A 24,940-nucleotide genomic window follows, 5' to 3' on the forward strand; every position below is an offset into this window, starting at 1 on the left:
TGGAATTCAATGAAACCCCAGGGTTCCTATAAATACAGTTTGGAAATCACTGTTATAATTGGATGTAATTATCTTTAAGCATATTTTGAATATCTAATATAGTTTTAAAATTATAATCAAAAGAAAGTTTGGAAAAGGGGTATAATATAATGCCATTTCTATCGAAATCTAGGTAGGATACGCTAACTATACTTTGGAAAGTATTTCGAAAGTACTCTTTGGTTGTTTACTCTGCACGTTATCTTTCATTCACTACTTAGTGAAGTAAAACGATAAGGGAGGAGGAGTAAGATTAAAACAGTTGAATATCTGCAAAAAAGCTAAAAATTTCTTGCCATAAATACCATTTATATATGCTTTCCTGGCGCGGAAGTTATGTGGGGTTTTATTTAATCTTTAAAACAATTAATTTTATTTTGAAGCAACCTTTCTTATTACTCTTGTTTTGAACCCATGCTTTCTTGGCAAGGGAGATTTCAGTTCTGCGCATTATGCAGAGTGGGGTAGAAAGATGGTGTCGGAGTTACTTCAGACAGATTGTGTTCTGCTTTTCGGCCACGTTGTTTCGCTGTTATGTAAGTTTGTTATTTTACGGCCGCGCATATTAACTGCCGGTTAGTCCAAGTCGGTGGTAGAGCCAAAAGCCAACTACGAGTTAACTATCTCTGTGTAGCTTCGAGTGATTATTTCACTTAGTTTTAATATTACATTTCTGTTTTGAGATGGCTTCAAAAGTATTGACCAGGAATTGTAAACGTCAGGAGTGCAATTCCTGTTCTTGAGTTGAATAAAAGGGTCTTTTCACCCTTTTCCACATGTTGGTATTGGCATAACCAGAGCTTAAATTGCGCCGGACCTCTCCGGAGCCCGACTCCGGTACTTCTTCATTTTGGAGATAAATCGCAATTCTAGCCACAGCGCATCAGATCTCTAAATAAAAAGGCTCCGGCACTTCTTTTATGTAACCGGAACAACAATTTCGGTAGAAATTTGATCTCAAAAATTTTATTTTTAGCAATAAAATTATATTAAAAATCGCTTATTAAATTTTAATTTATCTCTTTACATTTTATTTAGTTTTTATTATTTAATTATTTTAATAAATAAAAAAAATGAATTATTATTAATTACACAATAATTAGTAAATAATAATTAATAAATATTAATCAAATAATTATGAATTAATTTGATAATAATTAACTATTTAATTTAAAAATTATTAATGGTTTTAATGGTAATTTTATTTATTTATTTACTCTTGTTCCTCTTTCCTGACGGTCTTCCATAGGATTCCGGCACTTCTAATTTTATAAATTAAGCCATGGATACAGCTGAACTTAGCGAATAGTCTCTTCACAGTTCAAGTAAAGATCTAGCCAAAAAAAGTAACTTTAATTTAGCTGATTCTTACAGTTACTAAATAAGTAATTAATTTTTTGTATTTTGCAGACTCAAAGATGCTTTAAATTTTTATGTACAATCTGGAATTATACATGGAACTGTGACTGTAACTGAGGAACAAGATGAGCAGGAGATATACTTGTTTGGCCAGCGAATCAGGAATTTAGGTATTCCAGATCTGAAACTTTATTAGAAAAATAAAATAAAAATAGGATGAAACTCGTTGAAAGAATTTTTTTTAGTTTATAAGAAATTATTTCAACGACTTTCTACCCTATTTATACTCTTATTAGAAGATTCTGAGGATAATCAGGAAAAAAATCACGAGCGAGAAATTTTTTTATCTTTGGGTATTTGCTTACTGTCCTTTTGCATTTCTTTAAGAATTGAAAACCCTGACCAGTTAAGACTACAAAACATTGATAATTTGATCAGGGTTCGAACCCAAGCGAACGGGTTGGCTACATGGTTGTTTCTGTGTTTTTCCCCATGTGTAGAAGATACGAGCCAGCTGCTAAATATTACTTTTTCCACTAATATGACATATATCAAGGAGTTTATTATTTAGAATTCATTTAAAATTGAGACTAAATGCAGTTATACGGAATGTAGAAAATAATTTAAAAATGAAAAACCTTGTTTAAAATTACAAGGGGGTAACAAATGCACACATATCAGCACACATTTATTGAGTTCAAAACTTTGGATTAATACTTTTCTAAGTAAGAGAAACGTAGCACATGACCTGTAATATTTGGCTTACTGGCCACTTTTCCACAGTAAGCGCAAATTGATGTGATCACGTTTGTTCACAGTTATTTTGATAACATTAACCTAACGATAACATAAAACGATGAAACAAATTTCCTTCAAAATAGCAATGGAATTCAACTAGTTTAAAATAAATATAACTAGAAACATATAAATGCGTATTTCACAGCATTTTAATTTGGAAAATGCAAAAGTTCATTTTAAATTGTTCATAACGTTTCTGGAAATAATTTAACCGACGACATACCCTTAAATTTTAATACTCGGAGAAAGCTCTTCATTGGAGAAAAACGGGTCAATATGAAATTTAAAATTAGGCAAAAACGCAACCTTAAACTTGAGTACACATTTTCAGGAAAATGAAAATTATACGAAAATTTTTTTTTTCTCCTGAAGATAATCAAACTTTTGTGTTTAATCGCCTTCAAAATCAATATAGTTATTGAAAATATACGTCAAACAAGATTGCTTTTCAGCTTAATTTAAATGGTTGACTGAAATTGGCCGAAACTGTTTGATTACTTATTCTGTGACATTCCTATATCATTTAAATTTTCACAATTTGTTTTGACATTTTGGCTACTTTACATTAATTTAGAAATTCATTCTCTAATATTTTGATCATATTAACCGAATTGTTGATTACAATAAACGATATATTTTCGTGTACAAGCGGGCGGGACTTCGGCAATTCGATAACGTCATTCGAATAATAATATACTGTTTTTTAAAAAAGAAAGGGGGAAATACCCAAATTGAAAGGAAGAATTAAGGAGCTATTGCTAATTTAAGTTACAGTTTGGTTGCACGTATTTTTATCTTGCATATATATTATTAAATATGCAGCATTATATTAGTTGAAAGATATTCAGATACGCATTAATCTAATTAGTAAAATGTGAGTTCATGATGTTTCTATTTTACTTCTTAGGTGGTGTTTCTTGTATAGAAAAAGGTGAAGTAGAACACATACTAGGCTGTATTCATCAAGTATTATAATTTATTACTTATTACTGAGTATTATTACTTTCACTATTTCAGAATTTTTTCTTGTAAATTGTTATGTATTATTTTTATCTGAAATTAAATGCTATAGCTGTAAAATCATGATAATTTAGAAAAAAAATGTATCGATATTTTTTATAGAATGGAGCTTATGTTTATCTGGCGAAAGCATCATTAACCAATATTGTGAAGGAGTGAGTATTTATAGTCATGATACATATAAATATATTATGTTCTCTTAAATGCAGTGTGAATCAATTATTTGATGATGCAACGTGGAACAGACATATTTAATGATCAGCATTTATTTAAGCAAACGTGGCGAAGCCCAGAGCCACATGTGATTCACATATTCCTTTTCGGCGGCCTTGTTGCAGGCAACAAGAGTATTAAAATTACTTTTTAAATTAACTTTTGCTTGTTCTATGATAATGGTTAGATTAAGATTTGACGGAAGTTTTTCATTGCAGTTTATGCTTTGGCTTTATTGTACAACCAGACTGTGCTCTCAAAATCATGAAGAAAATTGAGATAAACACCAAAGGCTCAAAATATGAGAAGTCTCTAGAAACAACTTTCAAAAATGGTAAGAACATTCATTTAATTTTTATTTCTGAGAGGTTTTAAGGTATTTTAGTGCAATGATGATGTTGTATAGAAGCGTCTAAAGTTACAGAACTTGAGATACAGACCTTATTCAGATTTCTATATATGTAACCATGTCTAAAAGGATCACCCAAGATTCAAAGGGTTTTGATCTTTCTGCGGAGGAGAGCTACCATCAGCGGAGGAGCGGATAAGGCCGTTGAGCACCTGTAGTTGGATCTCGTTTCAAATCTTGGCGAATATGTGTTTCCTCATGTGTAACGTACATATTAACCAATTTCTCTTAGAAAATTGAAAAAAGATGCATCCCTTTCTTAGACAAATAGCTTTAACATGTTTTGCCATATTCTAGTAAATTTCAGATTTGCCAATGCTTTTTTTTTTTTTTTTTATGCTTGCAGTTCTGCCTCTCCCCGAGGGGGGGAGGTTCGACTGGGAACAATCTCGGTGTTCTGGTTAGATCAATATCTAGAAAGATTCAACTTCTGGAGAAAAATTAACAGTCATCAAAGTGACCATCATTTATTCGGTGGTAGGTTCAGGCTCGGCAGGGATCGTATGGTACTTGTCTTGTCTGCCCCTTGGTTGTGTGGACAATACATGGTTTGATATCGAAGGTTGTCCTTGGGGGATTGGATCCCCTTGGTCAACACTGGGGGATGGTCGATGTCAACTTAGCGTTCTTCAACTTTTAGGCGGATGCGTAGCCGTCCATCACTGACTTTGTATACAGTTACCAAGACTTTGTGAAACAAAAATTGTTCCCATGTCGACCGAGAGGTTATGCCGCCTTGGATCGCCTTAGTGGTTGAGGCGATCAACCGTGTAAGGCTGCCTCGAGCAAAGGCACGTCTGGGTGCCCCTTCCTCCTAGTACACTGATCTCGCAGTTGCAATCCTATGGTGAAATTGCACACAGTGGGTGAAACCACGCAAAAATACCCTCGAGAGAAGTAATCGCTTTAGGTAAGTAAGTAAGTTATTGTTAACGCTGCAGCATTCTACTCATCATTTGGGAAGTAAACCCATTCCAACCAAAATTCGTATATACCGGTATTTCAGATGTTTGATAGGAACAGATTTTGGCCTCTATAGACGCGAAAAAGTTCATTTGTAGGAATTTAGTAATTAAAGTCCTCTACATAGCTTCTTTCACTGTGCTCACTTATTAAATGAGAACAAACATAATTTTATTGCAGGGATTTATCACTCACTTCATGGATCCTTTTGTAGTCCAAGTCTACTAAATACCAACAAAAGAGATGGCAATGGAACGTCTTTCAAGCGATTTGATTTTTATATTAATGGGAAAAAAGGAAGCGGAATTCGCGTGAAAAGGTATGATTGAAAATTTGCTATTAAACTTTATTCTCTTGACTATTTGACTACATATTTTTTTATTTGAAATTTCAACTCTCAATTTCACCTCATCATTTTGAACAAGATGTAAATCGTGCTATTACTTGAATAATAATTAAAAACATTCTTTTAGAAGTCCTGTACGGACATATCATTTTTCTCAGACAGCATATTTAATGTTCAATTCTACCTAACACTCTCATTTTATTCAACGTTAAAAATGATAGTTCTATTGAATTAACTAATTAATTTAGTTTCATCTCATAGACAAACAGTTACAAATAGTTCTTTCTTCCCCCCCCCCGCTTAATCAATTTTTTTTTTTTTTACAAAAATTTTTGTTGGATATGGTTAACGCTTAGTATACTGTATCTGATTAATTGAAGTTAAGCTGAACAAGCCTGATCAGATGAATTTAACTGGAGGAGAGAATTCTCTTTGGGAAGAAGAATCAAGAGGAAGAAAAGAGAGGAGTCAATTGGTTCGTAAGGAACGAATCAGCATTTGATGTCGTTGAGAAGGTTTATCACTATTGATGTTAGCCTCTGCTGGTTTAGAAAATCCGGTTACAAGTTAGAAAATTCAAACCGATACGAAACAAACACACACCAACCCAAAGAAACGCACACCATCATACACACGCATACATTCACACAAAAAATAAATAATAGTAAAAAATGCCAAAATATGCAGAATAAGTGAAAACAAAGAAATTATGTATACTATTTACATGGCTCTACTGGGAAAACTTAAATTTAATTTATAGACTTGAGCTTTAAGTCGAAAAAAAATTATGATCTACAATAAGGCGGAAGGTGATAAATGATCTGGTGAGGTTTTCGTAATTGAAGATCAAATAGAATCTTGTTTCTTCTGCTGAGATGCTCCATAATTGTATCGAAATTCAGGTAGCAGTATAAGTCTTTTACTGAGATTCGAACTTGTAATATTCAGTGATTTTATATGCCTTAAGAAGACTTCTTTTCAATAAGTTGACAGTAACTTACTATTAGTAATTTTCTATTAGTAAATTAAAAAAAATTATTAGTGGCTCAACAAAATGTAAGAGCTGAAGTCAAAATAAAAAGGTATATAAATACCAAATTATAAGCAAAGAAATAAGTCATATGTGATATTTATATAGTAAATTAAAGTATTCAGGTAATAAAAATTTCATTACTTTTATGAAAACTCTGGTATAAACGCTTGTGATACTAATAGTAATCTAACCAGTGGTCTCAGCACATTAGAGACTAACAGTTCTTAAATTTCAAACTTATACATTCAAAATCTTCTGCCATCACACGTGGAAGTTTACTGAATGCTTTCAAAACGGTCATAAATTTTGAGAATTTATGCATTTGAGGTTCCAGACAAGTTTCGTTATTTGCGCGTAGTCATGAGTTATAATTTTTTCTAATCCAGATAAATATTTATGGACATTCTGCATAATAAGAAATTTACATAGGAATAGGCCGTGTTATTTTACAATTGTGTATACTTACCAATAATTCGATTTCTTTTCAGGCATATCGTCGTAGGATTACCGAGAAAAAATTTTTCAAGGAATATTTTACAGAAGTCTCGTCTTCCAGGTAAGAAAATTTAAGTGAATATGGGAAACATTTTGCATAAATAACTGTTTTTGGAATCAAGATAAAATTTAAGCACTTCCAGTTATATGTAAGTTTAATCAGTTCTAATTAAATATACGTCTTCAGCAAGAAGGACTGGGAAAGCGACCGCTAAAGTCTTTGCACTCATTCTTGAATCGTAAAACTTTCTTATTCACCAATTTCTTCAAAAGAAATTTGAAATATAGCTTTGTTTTAAGTATATACAAACCTTTGCGTTTTTATTAGGGTAATACTTTTGATCTTCGAAAAGGTTTCACAGTTTTTTTATTGCAGTGTGGTAGGTCAGAATAAAAGTATCCAGTCTTTTGAAAATAACGGTATGGGCGTTGCATTTTGTTTCCAGTTTATAAGAGAAAATGAAAAAGAGATACAAACAAAACACATCAGTGCATAAATACCCTCTAAGACACAAGCATGGCAGAAATACGGGAATCATATATTTTATAGGCAGCAATAATTTTGTATCAGAGCAAATAAATATTATCATAATATATTTGATAATAAACTATTTTTTATGCAAGTGACTTATCGATATCGATTTATCCAGGAAGAAAACAGAGAAACGTAAGAAAGTTGTAAAAGACCCTTTCATTAAGAACTTAAATAACTTAAGAGAAGGCAGTTCGGTACTATTCTGTTTCGAGGGCCGTAAAAAATCGACAAAGTATCGTTGGTGCCAATGCTGCCAAAAAGAATTGCGGCAACCCTAATAATTGCGGCAAGAAAGGAAGTATAATAGTAAATAACTAAGATTGATGTTTTAATTTAGATGAAAGGTTAATTTCATATAATACTTTTTTACTATTATAATTTATATGAAAAAGGCTAAACATGACTGAATGGAAGCATAAGAGTAAATAACTATTTCAGATCATTATTATAATTTATATAAAAATTGCTAAACATAACTGAATGGATGCATGCATCGCTATTTCGCTAACGACTTATCGCTAAAGTATAATTTCATCTCGTTGGTTGTTCAAACGTAATTTTCTATAATGAATGATGCATTTTCTTTGAAAATATTCTCTCGGTAAAGTGCAGAATCGCTCACTTATTTGTTTGCCGCTTTTTACAAGGGTAAAAACAATTGGATTTTTGTCAATTTTCTTTTACTTTTTAAGTGAAAATAGGTCGATGTGTACATAGATAAAGTCAAGGGTGTGCGCAGTGCCATTTTTGTGCAATTCTAGGATTTTTTTTAAAGTGAAAATAGGTCGATGTGCACATGGATACCGAGTATGTGCAATTCTTAAAAACGCGTCAAGCAGTGGGGGATTCTGCACTTTCTCCAAAATTCTATTGCCGACTTTTCGTCATGGGCAATTCCCAAATTGTTAAATCCATAGGATATCAAAAAAGGATTTAAAAATCAAACTAGTATTTCAATGGTGTCCTAAGAAATATAGAACTATATAAACTTACGCAATCTGAAATCAACGCGTACGCTAGATTTGGCGCGCTGTTAAATGGGCGCGTTTGCTAGATTTGGCGCTTTTGCGCATACATTTTCGCTACAATTTTCTTACGGCCCTCAAAACGGAATAGTACCGGCAGTTCTTGTGCTTACTAAACCAGCTATAATTAATGGCGTAATTCAAAAGTAATAGATTCAGATTAAAATTAAGTTAAATCTTAAGTTAGTCCAAAAGCTATACAGAAGTGATTAATGTGCAAGTTGGCCCAAACTTATACTAGCGTGACAAGCAGTTTTGACAAATTAAAAAAAAATAATAATACAAACAAAAAAAAAAATAAAATAAAATAAAAAATAAATAAATAAATAAATAAATAAATAAATAAATAAAAATAAATAAATAAAAATAAAAATAAAAATAAAAATAAAAAAAAAACGCCGCAAACAAACTGCTATGATAGAATTTCAACTGGCAACGTGGTTTTCAACAGGCTGAATATACTCTGATTAAACAATTTAACACCTGCTTTAAAATACTATCTCCTTCGACGCGTTTGAACACGTATGAACTAAAATTAACATTCTGGTAGCAAAACGGAAAGGGAGAATGACACAGTAAAGCTGCTTAACATAAACTAACTGGTTAGATAAAATAAATGAATACTTTTTATATCTAACAAACACTTCTCCAATAAATGAGCTGATTTTGTTAATAGCAACAATAAAGCTATTTAAATTAGTGTTTTAGAAAAATTAATTACTTTGGAGTAACTGGTAATTCATAAAAATCTGTGTTTCCAAGACTCTAGCTATCGATTCTGAGACGCACCTGTTTTCAGTAACATTTATATGGCAGAATGTGCGCTTTTAGAAGCGAAGAAATGTTGTGTTAAGCCATTCGCAGTTTTTGAATATTTTTGTTAAGCATTTCATGTCTATTTCTGAGCAAATTCTGAGCAAATGATATTTACACAATAATTTTAATTAGTAAATGTCTTCTATTGTATCAAAATTTTAAGTTAAATGAAACAATTAATTATTAGGAATATTCGTGAGAGACAAAAACGTACTACATTGAGCCTCGTTCTGCTAACTACCTCTTTACGATAACCAGCCTTAAATGTAACCCAGGCTGGTCATCTTAGAGAAGGTTCACTGTATTTTCAAACCCACTCTGAAATAAGGTGTGTACTGTGAAATTAGTTTAATATGAACATCGAGTGTAAAGATTAATATCTAGCGTCATTCCATAACCTGTCGGCGAGTGATCGCTATTGACTACTAACTATGAATACAAGAACAAGTTAAATTAAAATCCAAATAAAATTCATTAAGCTATCTTATGATTTGCAAATTAAATTACAACGAAATCCGAAACGAAGATTTGCCTCACCAAAGTTCTGTAGCTAAAATTCAATATATTTGCAAAATGGCGTCCTTAAGCAAAGTAAACACCTGCTCGGTCTACGCTATGCTCAGTTTTACGCTAAAACTTTAAAATATACAGTGGTGGCCAAAATTGTGGACACTTTTGGAAATTTTTATGTTTTTGAACTTTGTATGCTTATAGAAAATGTTACGTTTCGCAAAATGCAAACTTGTATATATCATTTTAAAGAGAATTTATTACTGAATTCAATACAAAACACAAAATTCAATTATTTGCAATACAAAAAAGTTATATGTACTTTAATATAAATAAAAAACACTGTTATGAAGTGGTTTGTAAAGTCTAGCTTTCCCGGCCAATCACTGTTCTTGTTCTGAGAACCAATAAAATGTTAGTAACTGCCAGTAGAAGCTGACATCATGTTTACACTTGAAACAATTCATTATTTTGCTTCGTTCTGTAGAAGGAGGATCTGTTTCTTATACACTGCAATTACAAATAGGAATTTTTGTAAAAATTTTTAATATTTAGTCAAGAAGCAATAACATCAAATAAAAGAGTAGATTGGACACCTAGAAAGAGATGTAATATTATTGTGTTACGAGAAAGTGGTCTTTCCTATGCTGAAATTGCAAGACAGGTGGGTGGTTCAGTGACTACATCTGGAGTCCGAAAGTTTTGTTTACGATATCAGGAGACAAATTCAATAAAAAACAAAGAAGGTAAAGGCCGAACAAGGTGCATCACATCTATTGATGACAGAAGAATAAAAAGACTATGTCTCCAAGATAGAAAAATGTCATCAGTGGCCATCAGAAGTGATCTGAATGATGCTGGTGTTTCTGTCAGTTCAAGAACAATCAGGAGATGATTAACAGATGTTGGACTGAGAGGTAGAATTCCACGAAAAAAGCCGTATCTTAATTTTCATCAACGAAAAAAAAAAAAAAAAGACTACAGTGGGCAAAGGAACACATTAATTGGACAGATGATCAGTGGTCACAAGTTACATGGAGTGATGAAACTAAGATATCGTTATTCGGTAGTGATGGGCGAAAATATGTAAGACGTAGAATAGGAGAAGAGCTACATCCTGACTGCAATCAAACAACTGTGAAGAACCCAGTTAGTGTTATGATTTCGTCATGCATGTCAGCAGATGGTATTGGTCGCCTTCATGTCATCGATGGGACACTGAATGCCAGGAAATACATTGACAATATTCCAGAACCAAAACTTCTACCTTCCATCAGAGATCTCTTTTCCAACAATGCTTCGTTTATTTTTCAACAGGATTCTGCTCCTTGCCACACGGTCAAAATATCGAAAGAGTGGTTTCGTACAAAGAGCATTAAATTGTTGTCATGGCCACGAAACAGTCTTGACCTCAATCCTATCGAAAATTTGTGGCACCGTTTGAAAACTCTTGTCCGAATGAGGCGCCCATCAAATAAAAGGGAACTAATTGAGGCTATAATTGTTTCCTGGCATCATGTAATAACGAAAGAAGAGCTTAAAACTCTTCTCAGCTCAATGAAACGTCGATTTCAAGCTGTAATAAAAAATAAAGGGTACCCTATAAGTACTGATAACTCAAATAGGTTTTATTGAGACGACGACCATCAACAAAATGCTCCAATAAGTCACGATTAAGGTTAGAATCATATTTTTAAACCAATCCACATACCTTAATAATTGCCTTAATTATTGGTCTGAGCGAGTATCGAGACATGAGTCAAGTGGTTCATAAGTTTTAGTAACAGTTTCACTAACAATGACTACAGTATTCATCTGGAAGCATGGATGTTCGTTTTAATTAAAAGTTCTAATAACAATTACTACAGTATTCAGTTGGAAGCATGGATGTTCGTTTTAAAGAGAGTATATCGCATTTTCAAATCCTTTTCTGTAACCAGTTTGTAACCCTATAGTATGAATTCAGCTTCTACTCAACCTATCGGGTAAAACAAAGAGCTATCTCAATATAAAAGTGTTCCCATTTAATTTTTCCGACAAATTGTTACGAAATTTCTTCTGATTATTATCTTAATTCATTTAGTATCATCTTTGGTGGTTTCCTTTATGGATGAAGTATGCCAAGAACCGGAAATAACGGGAGGAAAAGGATCATCATTGGGAAAATTGACTTTTTTGAGCAAAGATTTGCAAACTGTGAGTTGTCACTTTTTAAAAATATATACTATCTCGTAAGAGAAAATCACATTCCTTCACTTTTATATTTATGATATTATGAATTTTCCTACTTTCATGAAAGGATAATCTTATTTTCTAGCTTATAGTGCCAAAGGGAATAGTTGTCACCACAGCAGCATACAAGAATTTTGTTACCAAAGAAATACTTCAGAAAATAAAAGTGTTAGAAAATGTTGTATAGTAAGTATGCATGAATTTCCCTGACTGAGTTTAAAATTATTTCCATATATCTATAAATGTAGTGTGTTAACCTAACGTTACTTTATATATCATTCAACGGAGGTATAAGTTGCGTTGTAAATGATATTTGAAGTGTTTTAGCTATATTCAAATTAAATAATAAAATGATATTTATGAGGAGAAAATTATACTTACTTCATTCACTATGTACGCGTTTGTTCTTTTAGAAATAACAATAAAATAAAATTAAATTAATCCGTAAATTTAGATGAAATTTCATTCATAACAAAATATTCAGAACTACACACAAACACACAAAAAGTGGATTTCACATTTTCATTGCTTCAGGCTTAACTTTCTTTTGTCAAATAATTTGTTCAATTAACGACTATTTCAATAAACAGTTTTGATTTAAGATCGTATTGAACACTATTTTCTTACATTTAGAGTGTGTTAATTTTGTGTATGGAGCATTGGAATATAGAATCGTAAAAGATAATATATAAATTTGACTAAGTCCCCTGTGCATAATATTTCTATCATGTATTTCTTTTCCCATATAAAAGAAAAGCAAATGGAAGCCTCTGATCTACAAGCTCCAACAATATGGGCATATAATAATCGCAATGGAGAGGGTGCGAATAGGTAGAAATTATGTCAATTTCTCCTGCAGTCTTATTATCTGATCAGTTTGAGATGACGCTGAATACTGGAAATTTCTTTTTTTATACTGGGGAGAATGGGAGAAATCACTTGACAACTTACGCGAAAGTGGATATTTTCTTCATTCGTCGCTTTTAAATAAACCTTAATTCAGGGGATATGCCTATATAAATTTGAAATATTAAAAAAGGAATTATTATTTTTTAAATCAATTGAATTATAAAATGCTTATTAATTATTTTAAATACACAGCTTTGTGCTAAATCAACGATTTTATTTAGCATCAGAAATCTGAAACAAAATTATTTACGCGCTATCACGTCTTCTGTAATTTTGCTTCTGCATAACTGTGGGAATATCAGCATCATTAACGACATAGTATATTTTACAAGGACAAAGGAACCTTTTCCCTTTTCTTGCTCTCGCGAAAACGTATTCGAAATTTCCCTAAATCCACGCAGTACTCGAATTCAGATGGAGGAAATAAGTGTTAGTTGTTTAGCACTGATGCGATCGTTACGTTTTAGGTATTATTATTATGCAAAGGCGCGTATTCTGCTTCAAAGTTTTACAGTGTAGAATACGTTTAGTTTAAAGTTGCCTTTTAAAAATATTTCTTGGCTTCTTTCAAAGTTCCGTATGATAAGCAGCAGTAATGTGATATAAATCTTATACAAGATTATAAGATCCAAATTACCTTTATTAGTACTAGTCGAAAGATAAACATTCTCAATTCCTTATTTTTACAATAAAAATAATCTTTGTTCCGAAGTATATTTAGATTTGAAGTTTTTTTGTTTCCATAGTTGAAAATTAATAAATCTATGCGTAGTACGAAAAAGAATGCCGAAGAATATTTACAATTTGTGATGAAGGTAATATCTAGTTATTTTCCTTCAAAATTACAAAATTTATGAAAATCGAAACGCCTTGAGGGGTTGTAGCTGATGAGTGTAATAAGAAACAAAGAAGTTTATAATTACATGCAAATATTATATTTTCTGTACTCGTTATAGAAAAATCTAATAAATAAGAGAAAAGGAAATAGATGTCATTGTTTATTCTCAAGTTCTGTCTCTGTTGGGAAGTTTTCCTATATTTCGTTTTAGTTAAAAACAGTTATTTAGTAGTAACTTATTTACATTACAATTATTCGAATAAATCTCAGTTTGAAGATCTTAATGTTTTGCTGTCAGTGAGTTCGAATTATAAATTGTAACAAGGAGATATTTCTTACAGAATATAAGGCAGAAAATCTGTATAATTTTTTTTTTACATTTTACAAGCATGTTTTGAAAAAAAATGTAGTAAAATATTTTAAAATTTAGTTAATAAATTTTTTTTGTGAACATCCTTTTTTTAATTATGGCCAGTCCGCTACGTTTAAATAGTGCATTTAGCCCACGTGCAGTTTGAGTTGGAAGTTGTGATAATGTATTAATCCTAAGATATTTTTTTTTTTAAATTTGAAACATGCTGTAAAATGAAACAGACGGATTTTTGAAAGTTAAATTTAACCGATAGTTAAATTATTTTGAGACTTCTCTAAAAAAAGAAAATTACTTATCGATAATAAAACGACAAGAGAATGTGTATGTAATGGACAAAACACGAGGCATACTCAAACTACGCATAATCATAAACTTGTACGTAAATTTATATCATGTATGAATACCAACGGTATTCATAACATAATCAGTGAAATTTATAACAATGATTAATTGATTTTGTTAATATCAGCATTAACTGTATCAGTGTTCAAATTTTATCAATGATAAATATAAAATTTTATAAGTAATTAATCTACTTTATTTGTAGATTACACTCAGAAATATATTATAGTGCCACCTGCATAAATGAAGGAAAATTAAATTAGGATGCAAACTGTCTGCACACCTTTCCTGAAAAAGTTTCATTTCGGACCTTAAATTTGAGGAATTTAAAATTTTTATTATATTAATTTAATTATTTTTCATATATTGCAGTGCTTAACATCCTATTGATACGCAAATACAATATGCAATTTTCAAATACATGAAGTTCTAATTTTCGTTTCTTAATATAATTTTCGAAATATACAGTGTTCAACAGCGTGCCTCTTATGGATATTCAGGATGCGTTTTGTTTTGAAATGTATTAAAAGTCACTATAAAAACCCTGAAATTAAAGTAACTTTGAAATTTTTCTTCCGGAGGAATTAATTTTGCAATTTACTTTCAATTAAAATAATAAGAAATTACCAAGTTCAGCTTTTACTTTTAGTGGAACTAATTTTACAGAATATTGGAAATCTTTTTAGAAACACTGAAAGAAGTAAAACAAAACAATTAAATAAATTTGCTTTTTTTATAATAAATTTAAATTTCTCTTTCAGTCGAATTAACTATGCAGTGTTATTAAAAATTCAAAAGGTTAAAAATAATATTAAAATTATTTATTATTATTCAGACATTGTTTTAATTATTCACTTTTCTTTTCTTGTTTCATGAATATAGCTGCAATATAAAATAATAAGTATTAAATAATTCTTTGTACTTTATCAATTGTATTTTTGGCAATAAAAGTTTTTTAAAATTTCTAACAGCGGTAATATCGGAGACGTTAAAGAAGCCTGCAAAAGGTAATGAATTGCATTTTCAATAACAAAGGTTTGAAATCACATTTATTTGATTACATATTTTTTTATTTATTATGAATATTTTCCTTTGCTTAATGTTAGTTTATGTGAAGATATTGAGAGAACTGAATTTCCAAATGAATTAAGCGAAGCTGTAGAAGCGTGTCTAAAGGAAACGTTTGGAAACGAAGTAGATTTATTAAAATTCGCTGTTCGATCATCAGCCACGGGTAACAATTTTTTAAAAACTTTTTTACATAATACGATTTTTTTAAATTTTTGCATAATATGATATTTATAATTAAGATAATATTCTTACGTTTACTTATTCAATTTCTTATTACTGAATGAAGGTGAAGACACCGAACAAATGTCTGCTGCTGGTCAAATGGACACTTTCTTAGGCGTCTCTGGGCTAAACGAAGTAATGAACTAAGTTAATAATTTAAAGCTTTGTCTTCTTAAATAAATGCTGCACTTTCTTCTGTAATATAACAATATAAAGCCATAGATACGTAACACAGCTGTTCGGTTATCTATGCATAGCCCAAATTATTTTCATAAAAATTTCAGATAGGTAATTTTTAACATGAAGAGTTTAGACCTAAAACTGCGTCCTAAACTACCGTAGGTTTTATTATTTTTTAATTTAAAATTCTGTAGGTTATGTGCTTTAATTAACCGTCTGGAATTTCATGCAGTTTTTTTATAATACGAAACTTTGATTTAAATCTTCGTTTTGTTTAGTTCCGAGATTATTTTGAAAAAATTCTTTAGGGAAATTTTGCTTTAATTTTAAAAAGGAAAAAAGTGGCTCACACTAGTAAATCACGGTAATTTATAAGCTATGAAAAAAGAATCGTATAGAAAACCTTATAATTAAGCAGAGAAATAAATTTTAACTTGGAATTTTCATTTGCAAGTTCACAGATAGTTATTCATAATCACGCCCACTTTGTTCATAAGCAGCTGATCTCAAACGTAATTTAAATGTAACCCCTTCTAAAAAAATAGTCCCTCCCAAAAGAAAACTAATAAATTTGCCGCTAAAATGCGAAAGGAATCATCACTAAGCAAGAGGAACTGCCATAGTATGAGTAACGGAAAATACGATGGGTTCTAGAAACCTATTTGTTGGCCATTTCTTTCACTTTTCGAAACCTATTAACATGCAGAATGCATGTACATGACTTATTTGTAAACGAAAAACATTATCATCGTAAATATATACAAGAACTAAAAGCACGCATAGAGCTAATTTATTATGAATAATTGGCGAGAGGAAAATCAAGAGCGAAGACAAATTCAGAAAGAAATAAGTTACTCTCTGAAGGTGTTATAAATCCGTTATTCGAACAGCTGTAGCTGTCTCCTTAAGTGAAGATGTGAATACCAATTTAAGGCTGAGTCGGAATATGTTAGAAACAGGTTTACATGATGATAAAATATGAATAAAGAAACTATTATTGTTAAATTATTATTAAAAGCCCATTATATTTTTTACCCAACAGACCTCATTGCTAGTAGCTAATTACAAACTCGGCACATCTAACAACGGTTTCCTTGTAATAAGATTCGAGAACTGAGAAAAATCTCCTACAACATTGATTCGCTATAATACATTTCGACCGAGAACGAAGGAAATTGTCATAATCTAGAATTTATGACAGGACTGCCAGAGATGCTGGAGAACAGAAATGCAGTATAATTAAGAGAAATTAAAAAGAAAAACAAAGAAAATAATCGCAAACTTAGAAAGACCAGAAGAAGAAAGAAAATTTAAATCAGGGAAGTACGCTGGCCAATCCATTCGAGTGATATCTTCACTTTCCAGTATCTTCTGAACAGCAGGAGTCCGGTGTGGCTGTGCATTGTCTTACATAAAAACGAAGTCTGCTCCAATGGCACCTTGAAGCAGATATACATGGGGAAGGATCACCTCCTGATAACAGCGATCTTCATTTACAGAACCTCTATCGAAAACATGGAGCTCTGTCCGCCTGTCCAGCATAATGCCTCCCTAAACGAGAACACTAGGACCACCATAACGGTCTCTTTCTGTGATGTTACTTCGATGAAATCGTGTCCCAACCGCTCTCGAAATCAGCTAGCGTTGAGAATCGCTTGTGGCACTAAAACGGCGCTTATCCATAAAGAAGACACGACTCCATTGATAAGATGTCCAGTTTTCGTGCTCCTTGCACCACTCTAAAAGGTGGCGCCGATGGCCAACTTTCAGCAGCACTCAGGACGGCAGGCGAATAGTCCACCTTTGTGAAGGCTTTTGGACACAGTAACCCCGTTACACACACACAGTTGCTGAGCTATGGCGCTTGCTGTCTTGCTTCGGGTTCTTCTCGCCTGCTGGACCATATATCAAACATTCACTGCAGTTGTTTTTCTGGGGCGGCCACCACAAGCCTTTCTAATCATAGCTGTACCTATGGTTTGGAAAGCTTTCCAAGCGCGCGAAATGACACTTTTGTTGATTCCGAACTCTTCCTATCCTGGTCACACTGCGTCCCTCCTCCAGCTTACCGATCATTCTTCCACACGTAGCGTCATCCATGCGATTTCTTCTAACCATATTTCATGAAAGAACTCACTTGTACTTGCAGAGAATGTCTTTAATTGCGTCTCCGTCCTTCTTTTTCTTGTAGTCTTGAGTTCAGCGCGCCGACCGCACGAGTTTTGCATGTGTTCACGTCGCCTGTGATGTTTTGTTCTTGACACTTGTATGTGCATGATCTTTATACTGAATTGCGTGTTCATTGTACTGATCGCAAGAACTCCCTTTCTGCAATTTCATGGCTATCTGATTAAAATTTACATTGTTGCTTAAGTTTCTCACACCAAATAACATAGTAATTAACCTTTCACGCCGACTGTCACGCATACTGCACTCATTTCCCGGCCCACACGCTGGAGCGCCAGAGCATTTTTTCGTTCACCCCAGGCCGTTACACATTTGTGGCAGTGTCCTGGAACGTTTTAAACATTATAACGTTTGGCACAAGATCGTATGTCCGTACAGTTTCAAATACATATAGATTTGACCTTCTACTCAAAAGGAGAGTTGCATGACTCGCACACACATAGCTTTTGATTATATAAACATAAAGGGAAAGGAATGTTTCCGAATAGCATGCTTTATGACGGCTATTTAAGCTATTATATATGTTAAATTTAGCGTTTAAATATTTTTTTAAATTTACATGAAAATATATATGAAAAATGCTCACATTGAGAAATAATTTGCGGAAGCGCTGTTCAAATTATTCCAAAGTTTTAATTGATAAAATACCTTAATAAACTTTTAAATGAATAAAAAAAATACAAGAAAGTCTGTTTACAAAAAGTAAAATCTTTCACGTGAACTGGAAGATAGACCCTCAATTAGCTCAATTTCTGACAAAATATCCATATGAGAATCACTAGAAATACCTCTTTCTGATTCTTTAGGAAATAAATCACGACTCTCATTCATATCACTAATCGGCTCATTTATCATTGGTCTGATAAAAAACGCTTGCCCGCCATAATAAGCTGAAGTTGTATGAGGTATATAAGTAAACTAAAGGATTTTCGAATTAAAAGCAATGCAAAACGTAATAGAACCTCACATAGTAACCCTTAAAAGACTCTACATAAAAGAAAAAAAAAAAAAAAATTCAAAAAGGATTCAAAGGGATATTGAAACGCGAATGTTTATATCACGAGAAAACGCTCTAGCGCTCCAGCGTGAGGGCCTGGAAATGAGTGTGTTTCTTGCTTCTTCATGGATTTAGGCTTAACAGCAAAAATCCCTCCGTCCCTAGACAGACACTCGCGAAAGAGACTGCGGGCGTCAGTGATAAGCGCGCATTTGCGCTTCCCGTGGCGAAAGGGTTAAGGGTGTTGTCTTTGACTACTGCTCTAAGTCTGAATTCAATTTCACCGTTCTGTAGAGTTGCATCACCTCAAGTTGCGGATATATTGTAGCCCAAAAGAGTGCCTTTGAGTTTTACATTCTGTTTAAATAAAAAGTTTATTTTTAACTTTCTCGCTGTTTCAGACATAGCGAAATTTCGCTTCACGTCTCTTCAGGATTTTGGATAAAATAACTTTACAAGAACAAATGTAACCGTGCACTAAATCAATATTTAATAGTTAAGCAATGGAAGTTACATTCTCTAAATTAAGATCCTCACAGTGAAAGAACACAGAATTTAAGTGAGAACTTTAAAAACGCTTAGCTCCAAAGAACGAAATTTGGAAAGAGTTGTCAACTAAAAGTAAACATTCTAAACTAACAAACTGTTAACGAAAACAAAAAAGTATAGTTCTTGCTGTGAAAAACACAGAAGGTAAGAATATTTGACTGGAAAAAATGCATTTGTTTAATGGTAATTAGAACTGAAGACAAGGATAACCTTATGTAATATAAATGCCTAGTACTTTTAATCTCCTGCATGTCGTAAAAGGCGACTAAAATTTTCAAATTTTTTCTTCTTAGATCCTGCATGCTATTAAAAAGTGTTGGGCTTCACAATTCGGATACGTTGCAATCCAGTACAAAAGGTATGTATTGATGTTGAATGTAACGATTTATTAAATTGAACATATTTTTATGAGTAGTATCAGTTTTGCTTATAACGATCTTAATTTCAAAAATGAAAGGAAATACTTTTGAATGGAAATCTTTATCAAACTCAGTAGGGAAAATAATTCTGCGTACATTTGATAGGAAAGAAGTTCGAATAGGCAATTCATGTTGTGAATATTAAGTTAAATTTTCAGCGATGTTCTTTTACTTTGGCAAATGAAACCATAAACATTTTACTGTAAAGTACTGCGGTTATCAATAATTAAGGAAAAATTTTAAAAAATGATAATTACTCTAAAAGTTTAAAATGAGCCACAGTATACAACGCATACTGTGGCTCATTTTAGCATACTGTGGCTCATTTAAAGTAACATGAAGAGAAATTACCAGGCAATCATGGTGGTATAGAAATTAGCATATATATAAAATGAACAAATTAGATCCGTCAGTTTGGTATAGGAAAATTTCCTTCAGTATGGAGTATGATCTGCTCTAAAAACAATACAACACTACAGCAATGAGTGATATTGTCAATTGTGCGGTCTATCAGTTCCGTAGGAAGTGAAAACCATTGCTTTTGCAAAGCAGTTGCAAGCATGGCAAGGGTCTGAAGAGGAAGACTGAGAGCAGCTATACGTGTTCCTAAAGCATCCCAATTATTCTCGACAGGATTCAAGTTTGGTGATCGGACTGGCTACTCATGTGCTGAACTTTTTGTTGCTGAAGATAATCATCCATGATGCCAACCCTGTGCTGTCTAGCGTTGTCGTCCTATAGCAGTAAATCATGACCTATTGCCCAGTTACAAAGGCGCCCCTCCATAGGTTTCACCATCAATTCCATTGAGCTGAGCTTTCACCGTTTCACGTGGAAAGACATGAATGTCTGTGCCTCTACCCAAAAGATACCACCTCAAACGTAGACGCTGTCTCCTCCGTATACATTTCTTTCACGGATGTTTAATGTATGATAACGGGCTCCAGGTTATCTCCAAATCAAATAACGTTTATTGTCGCTTTGAAAGCTAAACCTGGATTTGTCCCCAAAGAAAACAGCTCTCCATTGATCAGCTGTTCAGAGTACATGCTGATGTGCCCAATTAAAACTTTCACTTCTATGACGTGACGTGAGGGCACACAGATGGTTGCTTGTCTCGCTTACAGACCTCCATTCGTGAAGCTTTTCACGCATGGTTGAAGTTGACACCAACTTTCCGGTGGTGGCTAAATAAAAGAAGGATCAGAGTTGAGACGGAGTTGCGGTTCTATTCATTTGTATGCAGGACAACAAATATCTGTCATCGACGCTCGTCGTAGCAGTTGGCCTTCTTGTCCGAACCGCCCGGATGCTGAATCTATGGTTAAAAAGTGTTGCCAAAATCTATAAACAAAAGGACTCACATTTAGCTGTCTGACTTTGTTCTGCCTCTAGTCTCCTAGCAGCTCTCGATGGCAGATCTTCTGGGAAATAATGCCGTGAGGTCATTGTTACAGAATTGGCTATTCCAGATTTTTTGTCTCAGTATCAAAATTTGCAGGTCTATTTTCAAACATGCTACTATACAAACATACTACTATACAAATATACTACTATACAAACATACTACTATACAAACATGCTACTATACAAACATACTACTATACAAACATGCCTCGGGGATGCCGTATTCTCAAGGCAGGGAAACTAATTTGCATACTGCAGTTTTACTAGGCAACTCTTATTTGAACACATATTCAAATTTTATAAAAATTGGCTTATTTTTGAATGAATTGCCGCTATTTTTGGACTTTTCCTTAATTGTTAGTTTGGTTTGGTTTATTTAATTATGGCAAATCACTAGAGCTATATGCCTAAAGAGATGAATGCCTTCATGGAGGACTTTTTAAGGGAAAATAAGGAAAACGCCCATGCAGCCAGCCCGTTCGAGGGATTCGAACCGAGTTACCAGTGTTCAGCGACTTTCACCTCTCGGCCACTGGTGGACCCCTTAATTGTCGGAAACCAGTATATTAACACTCTGAGGGCTGATCTTTCGATTTCCATGGATACTTCAGATTTCTTTATTTATTTCATAAAATTACATTATTTTACATTATTAGTTGCAGTTCTTATTTTTGGTTTATTAAATTGATAATTTAATTAATGTTTATTTTTAATTAATTTAATTAATATTAATTTTTAGTACATTTAATTTAAATAATATTAATATTTAAGACTGAAATAAAGAAATTAATGGAAAATATTTAAAGTTTCGAAATCAAATATTAAAATTATAAATACCATAATTTTATGATTTCATCCAACAGCGAACGCAAATTTAAACTTTGATTGGTATACATTTAGAAATAATTTCTAAAAGTAAAACATAGGCAGGGGTTGTTATATAAAAAAGTGCAAGCAATAAAAAGTTATAGAATATTGTTCTATCGAGGAAAAAACGACGCATTTAACAAAAATTTGCACAATTTTGCAATATTAGAACATGATATAGGTCAATTCATTTTCCTTTACTCTAATAATAATATAATTTTTAAATCTTCTTGAGTAAGTTCTCTGGTTATAACTGATTGCATTGTATGTTGTTACATAAAAATCTAAGGGTTTAAAATCTCGTCAAATCAAATCGAGCATTAGGCTCAGTTTTTTACTTTATTCAGAATCTAGACTTAATATACCTATATGAAATTCTTGTACCTTTAAATATATTCCTGTAAAAAATAACCCTGTTTATGTAAGAATGATAAAGTTTTATTTTTCTTAAACTTCAATTTTTAACTGTAGGCGTTATGGTCAATGCTTGAATTCTCCTATGGCTGTTGTCATTCAAGAAATGGTGGCTTGCGATGTTGCTGGAGTGCTTTTCACCTGTGATCCTCTGACAGGAAATCCAACAATTATGACTATAACTGCCAATTATGGCTTAGGAGAGGTATTTTTAAGACTTTTGTTAAGACTTTGTGTCGTCTTTTGTTTCAAATGATGAAATAAAAATCGTAACATTTCATACCAAAGGATAACAAGGGTTTGCGTTACACTGAACAATGTATTTTAAATTACTTTCTGTACACTTGACGTTAATATACAGTGTCCCAAATTAAAGTTTATGCTTTTTGAATCGTAATAACAAAACCTTTGAATGCTTTTTGAATGCTTGGATGACTTTTAAAAGAGGAACCAGTCGGATATTTTATATTTTAAGCTGTAATGTTTACATTAGTATGGGCAAGGACAAATTGGCATTTTTTTGGTTTTAGTTGTTTTACAACTGACAGAGAGCAAGCAATGTGAACAGGTTTCAAAGTGTTGTTGCAAACGGATAATGTATGCAAAGTACAAAGAGTACATCACAGTCACATGTAACACTTAGTAGTGCGAAATAAAATAACGACGTAGTGCTTTAGTTGTAGTCATTTTAAACTTAAGCTTATAGATATGTATTACTAGAAAAGTTAATATTTCTTGTTATTAGCATTCAGCATATTAATTTTTAAAATGTGCAAATATTATTTTCAGACACCATATATATTTCTTCATCGACTTTATTGTTCAGTAGATGACAATGGAATTGACGGTGTGATAATGTAATAATATTAGTCTGCGTTCTTAAGTTAATAACAATTTTCCATGGCGAAAGGAATAAGCCATTGCTTAAGTCTGCACTGTTTCAGCCCGTTTTGGCATTAAGCCGTTGTTAAATTATTTTAACGAGGTACTTCTGGATCTCAAAAGTATTTCGACATTCTGCAAAAAGTAGTCTTCTAAAGGTAAATAATAAATAAGATGAAATAAGAATATTTGAGGTATTTACATTATTGGAAAAGCAGAATACCAATGCAGAATTTAAAATTAGCTAAAATTGCAGCTTTTTATCGGCACAGATTTTGAATAAAATTACATCAATTTTGAGGCCATCGGAAAAAGTAGGCTCCCTCTTCTTCAGGAGCAAAAAGTTTTATTCGAAATCTGCGTCAATCTAAGTGTGATTTATTGCCTAATTTTAATCTGGACTTCGTCGTTCTAGCGTCAATTATTGATAAAGTAAAATTCAATGAATACTCAAAAATTGAATTTATAAATTCATTTCTCTATTTTTGAAATTTTAATACATCCACATTCGCATTCAGCTTCGCAAAATTAGTAAATATTTGTTTAATTTTGAATACTGTTTAAATATTACACCTTTCATTCCAAATTGTGATGCTTTAGTTAAACCTTGACCCGTAATTCACGTGGTAAATCAAAAAAAAAAAATTTGCGAGAAAAACCCGTAAATTGGTAAGAAAGCTAAATTATTTTTGAGCTGTAATTCTTTCAAAAAATCAGAATTTAAATACCTAAGAAACTATTTGAGTTAATTATCAATTTCATGTTGAAAAGATTTCTAATATTTCATTGTTATTAAAATACAAATTTGTAACTTAGTGGTGTTTACCCATTTTCAAATTTTTAATATTCAGGTTAATGGTTACCACAAAATATTTATCACAACCTATTCGAAGGTTAAAGATTTAATTTTCAGTTAGGCAGAAATACTTATTTTGCGGTAATATAATTAGTTAAATTTTCCATTTTTAAATTCCCTTGCTGTAAAATAGAATCCATTTTATGCGAAGTAAAACTTAACGACCATTTAGAAATCGAATATCTTCAAACGTCAATTACACTTAACAAAAGAATCATGATGTCGAAATTAAAAGAAATGTCGCAAATTATATGCGATATATGAAGTTAATAATTCAGAAAAATGCTATGGAATCAATTTTGTGAGTTAGGTATGTTATAATAAGGGTTTTAAAGTAGTTAACTAACGTATTAAGCCAATGATCATTTCACTTTCAAATGTCTATCTAGTCTAAGGCAAAAACACCGATAAAGCTAAAGTTCAGTAAATTTTGAGTAACATCATATTTTTATCGACAGAAATGAAAGAAATTCAAATTCCCTCGACTTAGATATCCCTCAGAGAAGTTTGTTTTCAATTTCATCTGAGAAGAAATCCTCTTCACTGTAATTACTACTAAATTAAAAAAAAATAATAGAGTAAACCAACCAATATTTTAGAATATGTATCTTGTAGAAAGTACGTGCGAATGGAA

General features: G+C 32.2%; 1 protein-coding gene across 1 annotated transcript in view; it reads left to right on the forward strand.

Moving 5' to 3' along the window:
- The window catches only part of LOC118190113 (uncharacterized), a 120,918-nt gene that overhangs the window by 19,846 nt on the left and 76,132 nt on the right, over nucleotides 1-24,940 (forward strand). The window contains exons 6-18 of the mRNA XM_035360805.2: nucleotides 1,450-1,568; nucleotides 3,104-3,162; nucleotides 3,319-3,371; nucleotides 3,648-3,763; nucleotides 4,982-5,120; nucleotides 6,669-6,736; nucleotides 11,645-11,757; nucleotides 11,879-11,979; nucleotides 15,227-15,262; nucleotides 15,362-15,489; nucleotides 15,613-15,683; nucleotides 19,755-19,819; nucleotides 22,626-22,773. Of these exons, the coding sequence (XP_035216696.1) occupies nucleotides 1,450-1,568; nucleotides 3,104-3,162; nucleotides 3,319-3,371; nucleotides 3,648-3,763; nucleotides 4,982-5,120; nucleotides 6,669-6,736; nucleotides 11,645-11,757; nucleotides 11,879-11,979; nucleotides 15,227-15,262; nucleotides 15,362-15,489; nucleotides 15,613-15,683; nucleotides 19,755-19,819; nucleotides 22,626-22,773 (1,216 nt within the window). The remainder of the gene's footprint in view (nucleotides 1-1,449; nucleotides 1,569-3,103; nucleotides 3,163-3,318; nucleotides 3,372-3,647; nucleotides 3,764-4,981; nucleotides 5,121-6,668; nucleotides 6,737-11,644; nucleotides 11,758-11,878; nucleotides 11,980-15,226; nucleotides 15,263-15,361; nucleotides 15,490-15,612; nucleotides 15,684-19,754; nucleotides 19,820-22,625; nucleotides 22,774-24,940) is intronic.

Source organism: Stegodyphus dumicola, chromosome 6 (assembly GCF_044657685.1).
Source record: "Stegodyphus dumicola isolate Sdum_Otavi_A_Nest chromosome 6, ASM4465768v1".
In the NCBI taxonomy this organism is placed as follows: Eukaryota; Metazoa; Arthropoda; class Arachnida; order Araneae; family Eresidae; genus Stegodyphus; species Stegodyphus dumicola.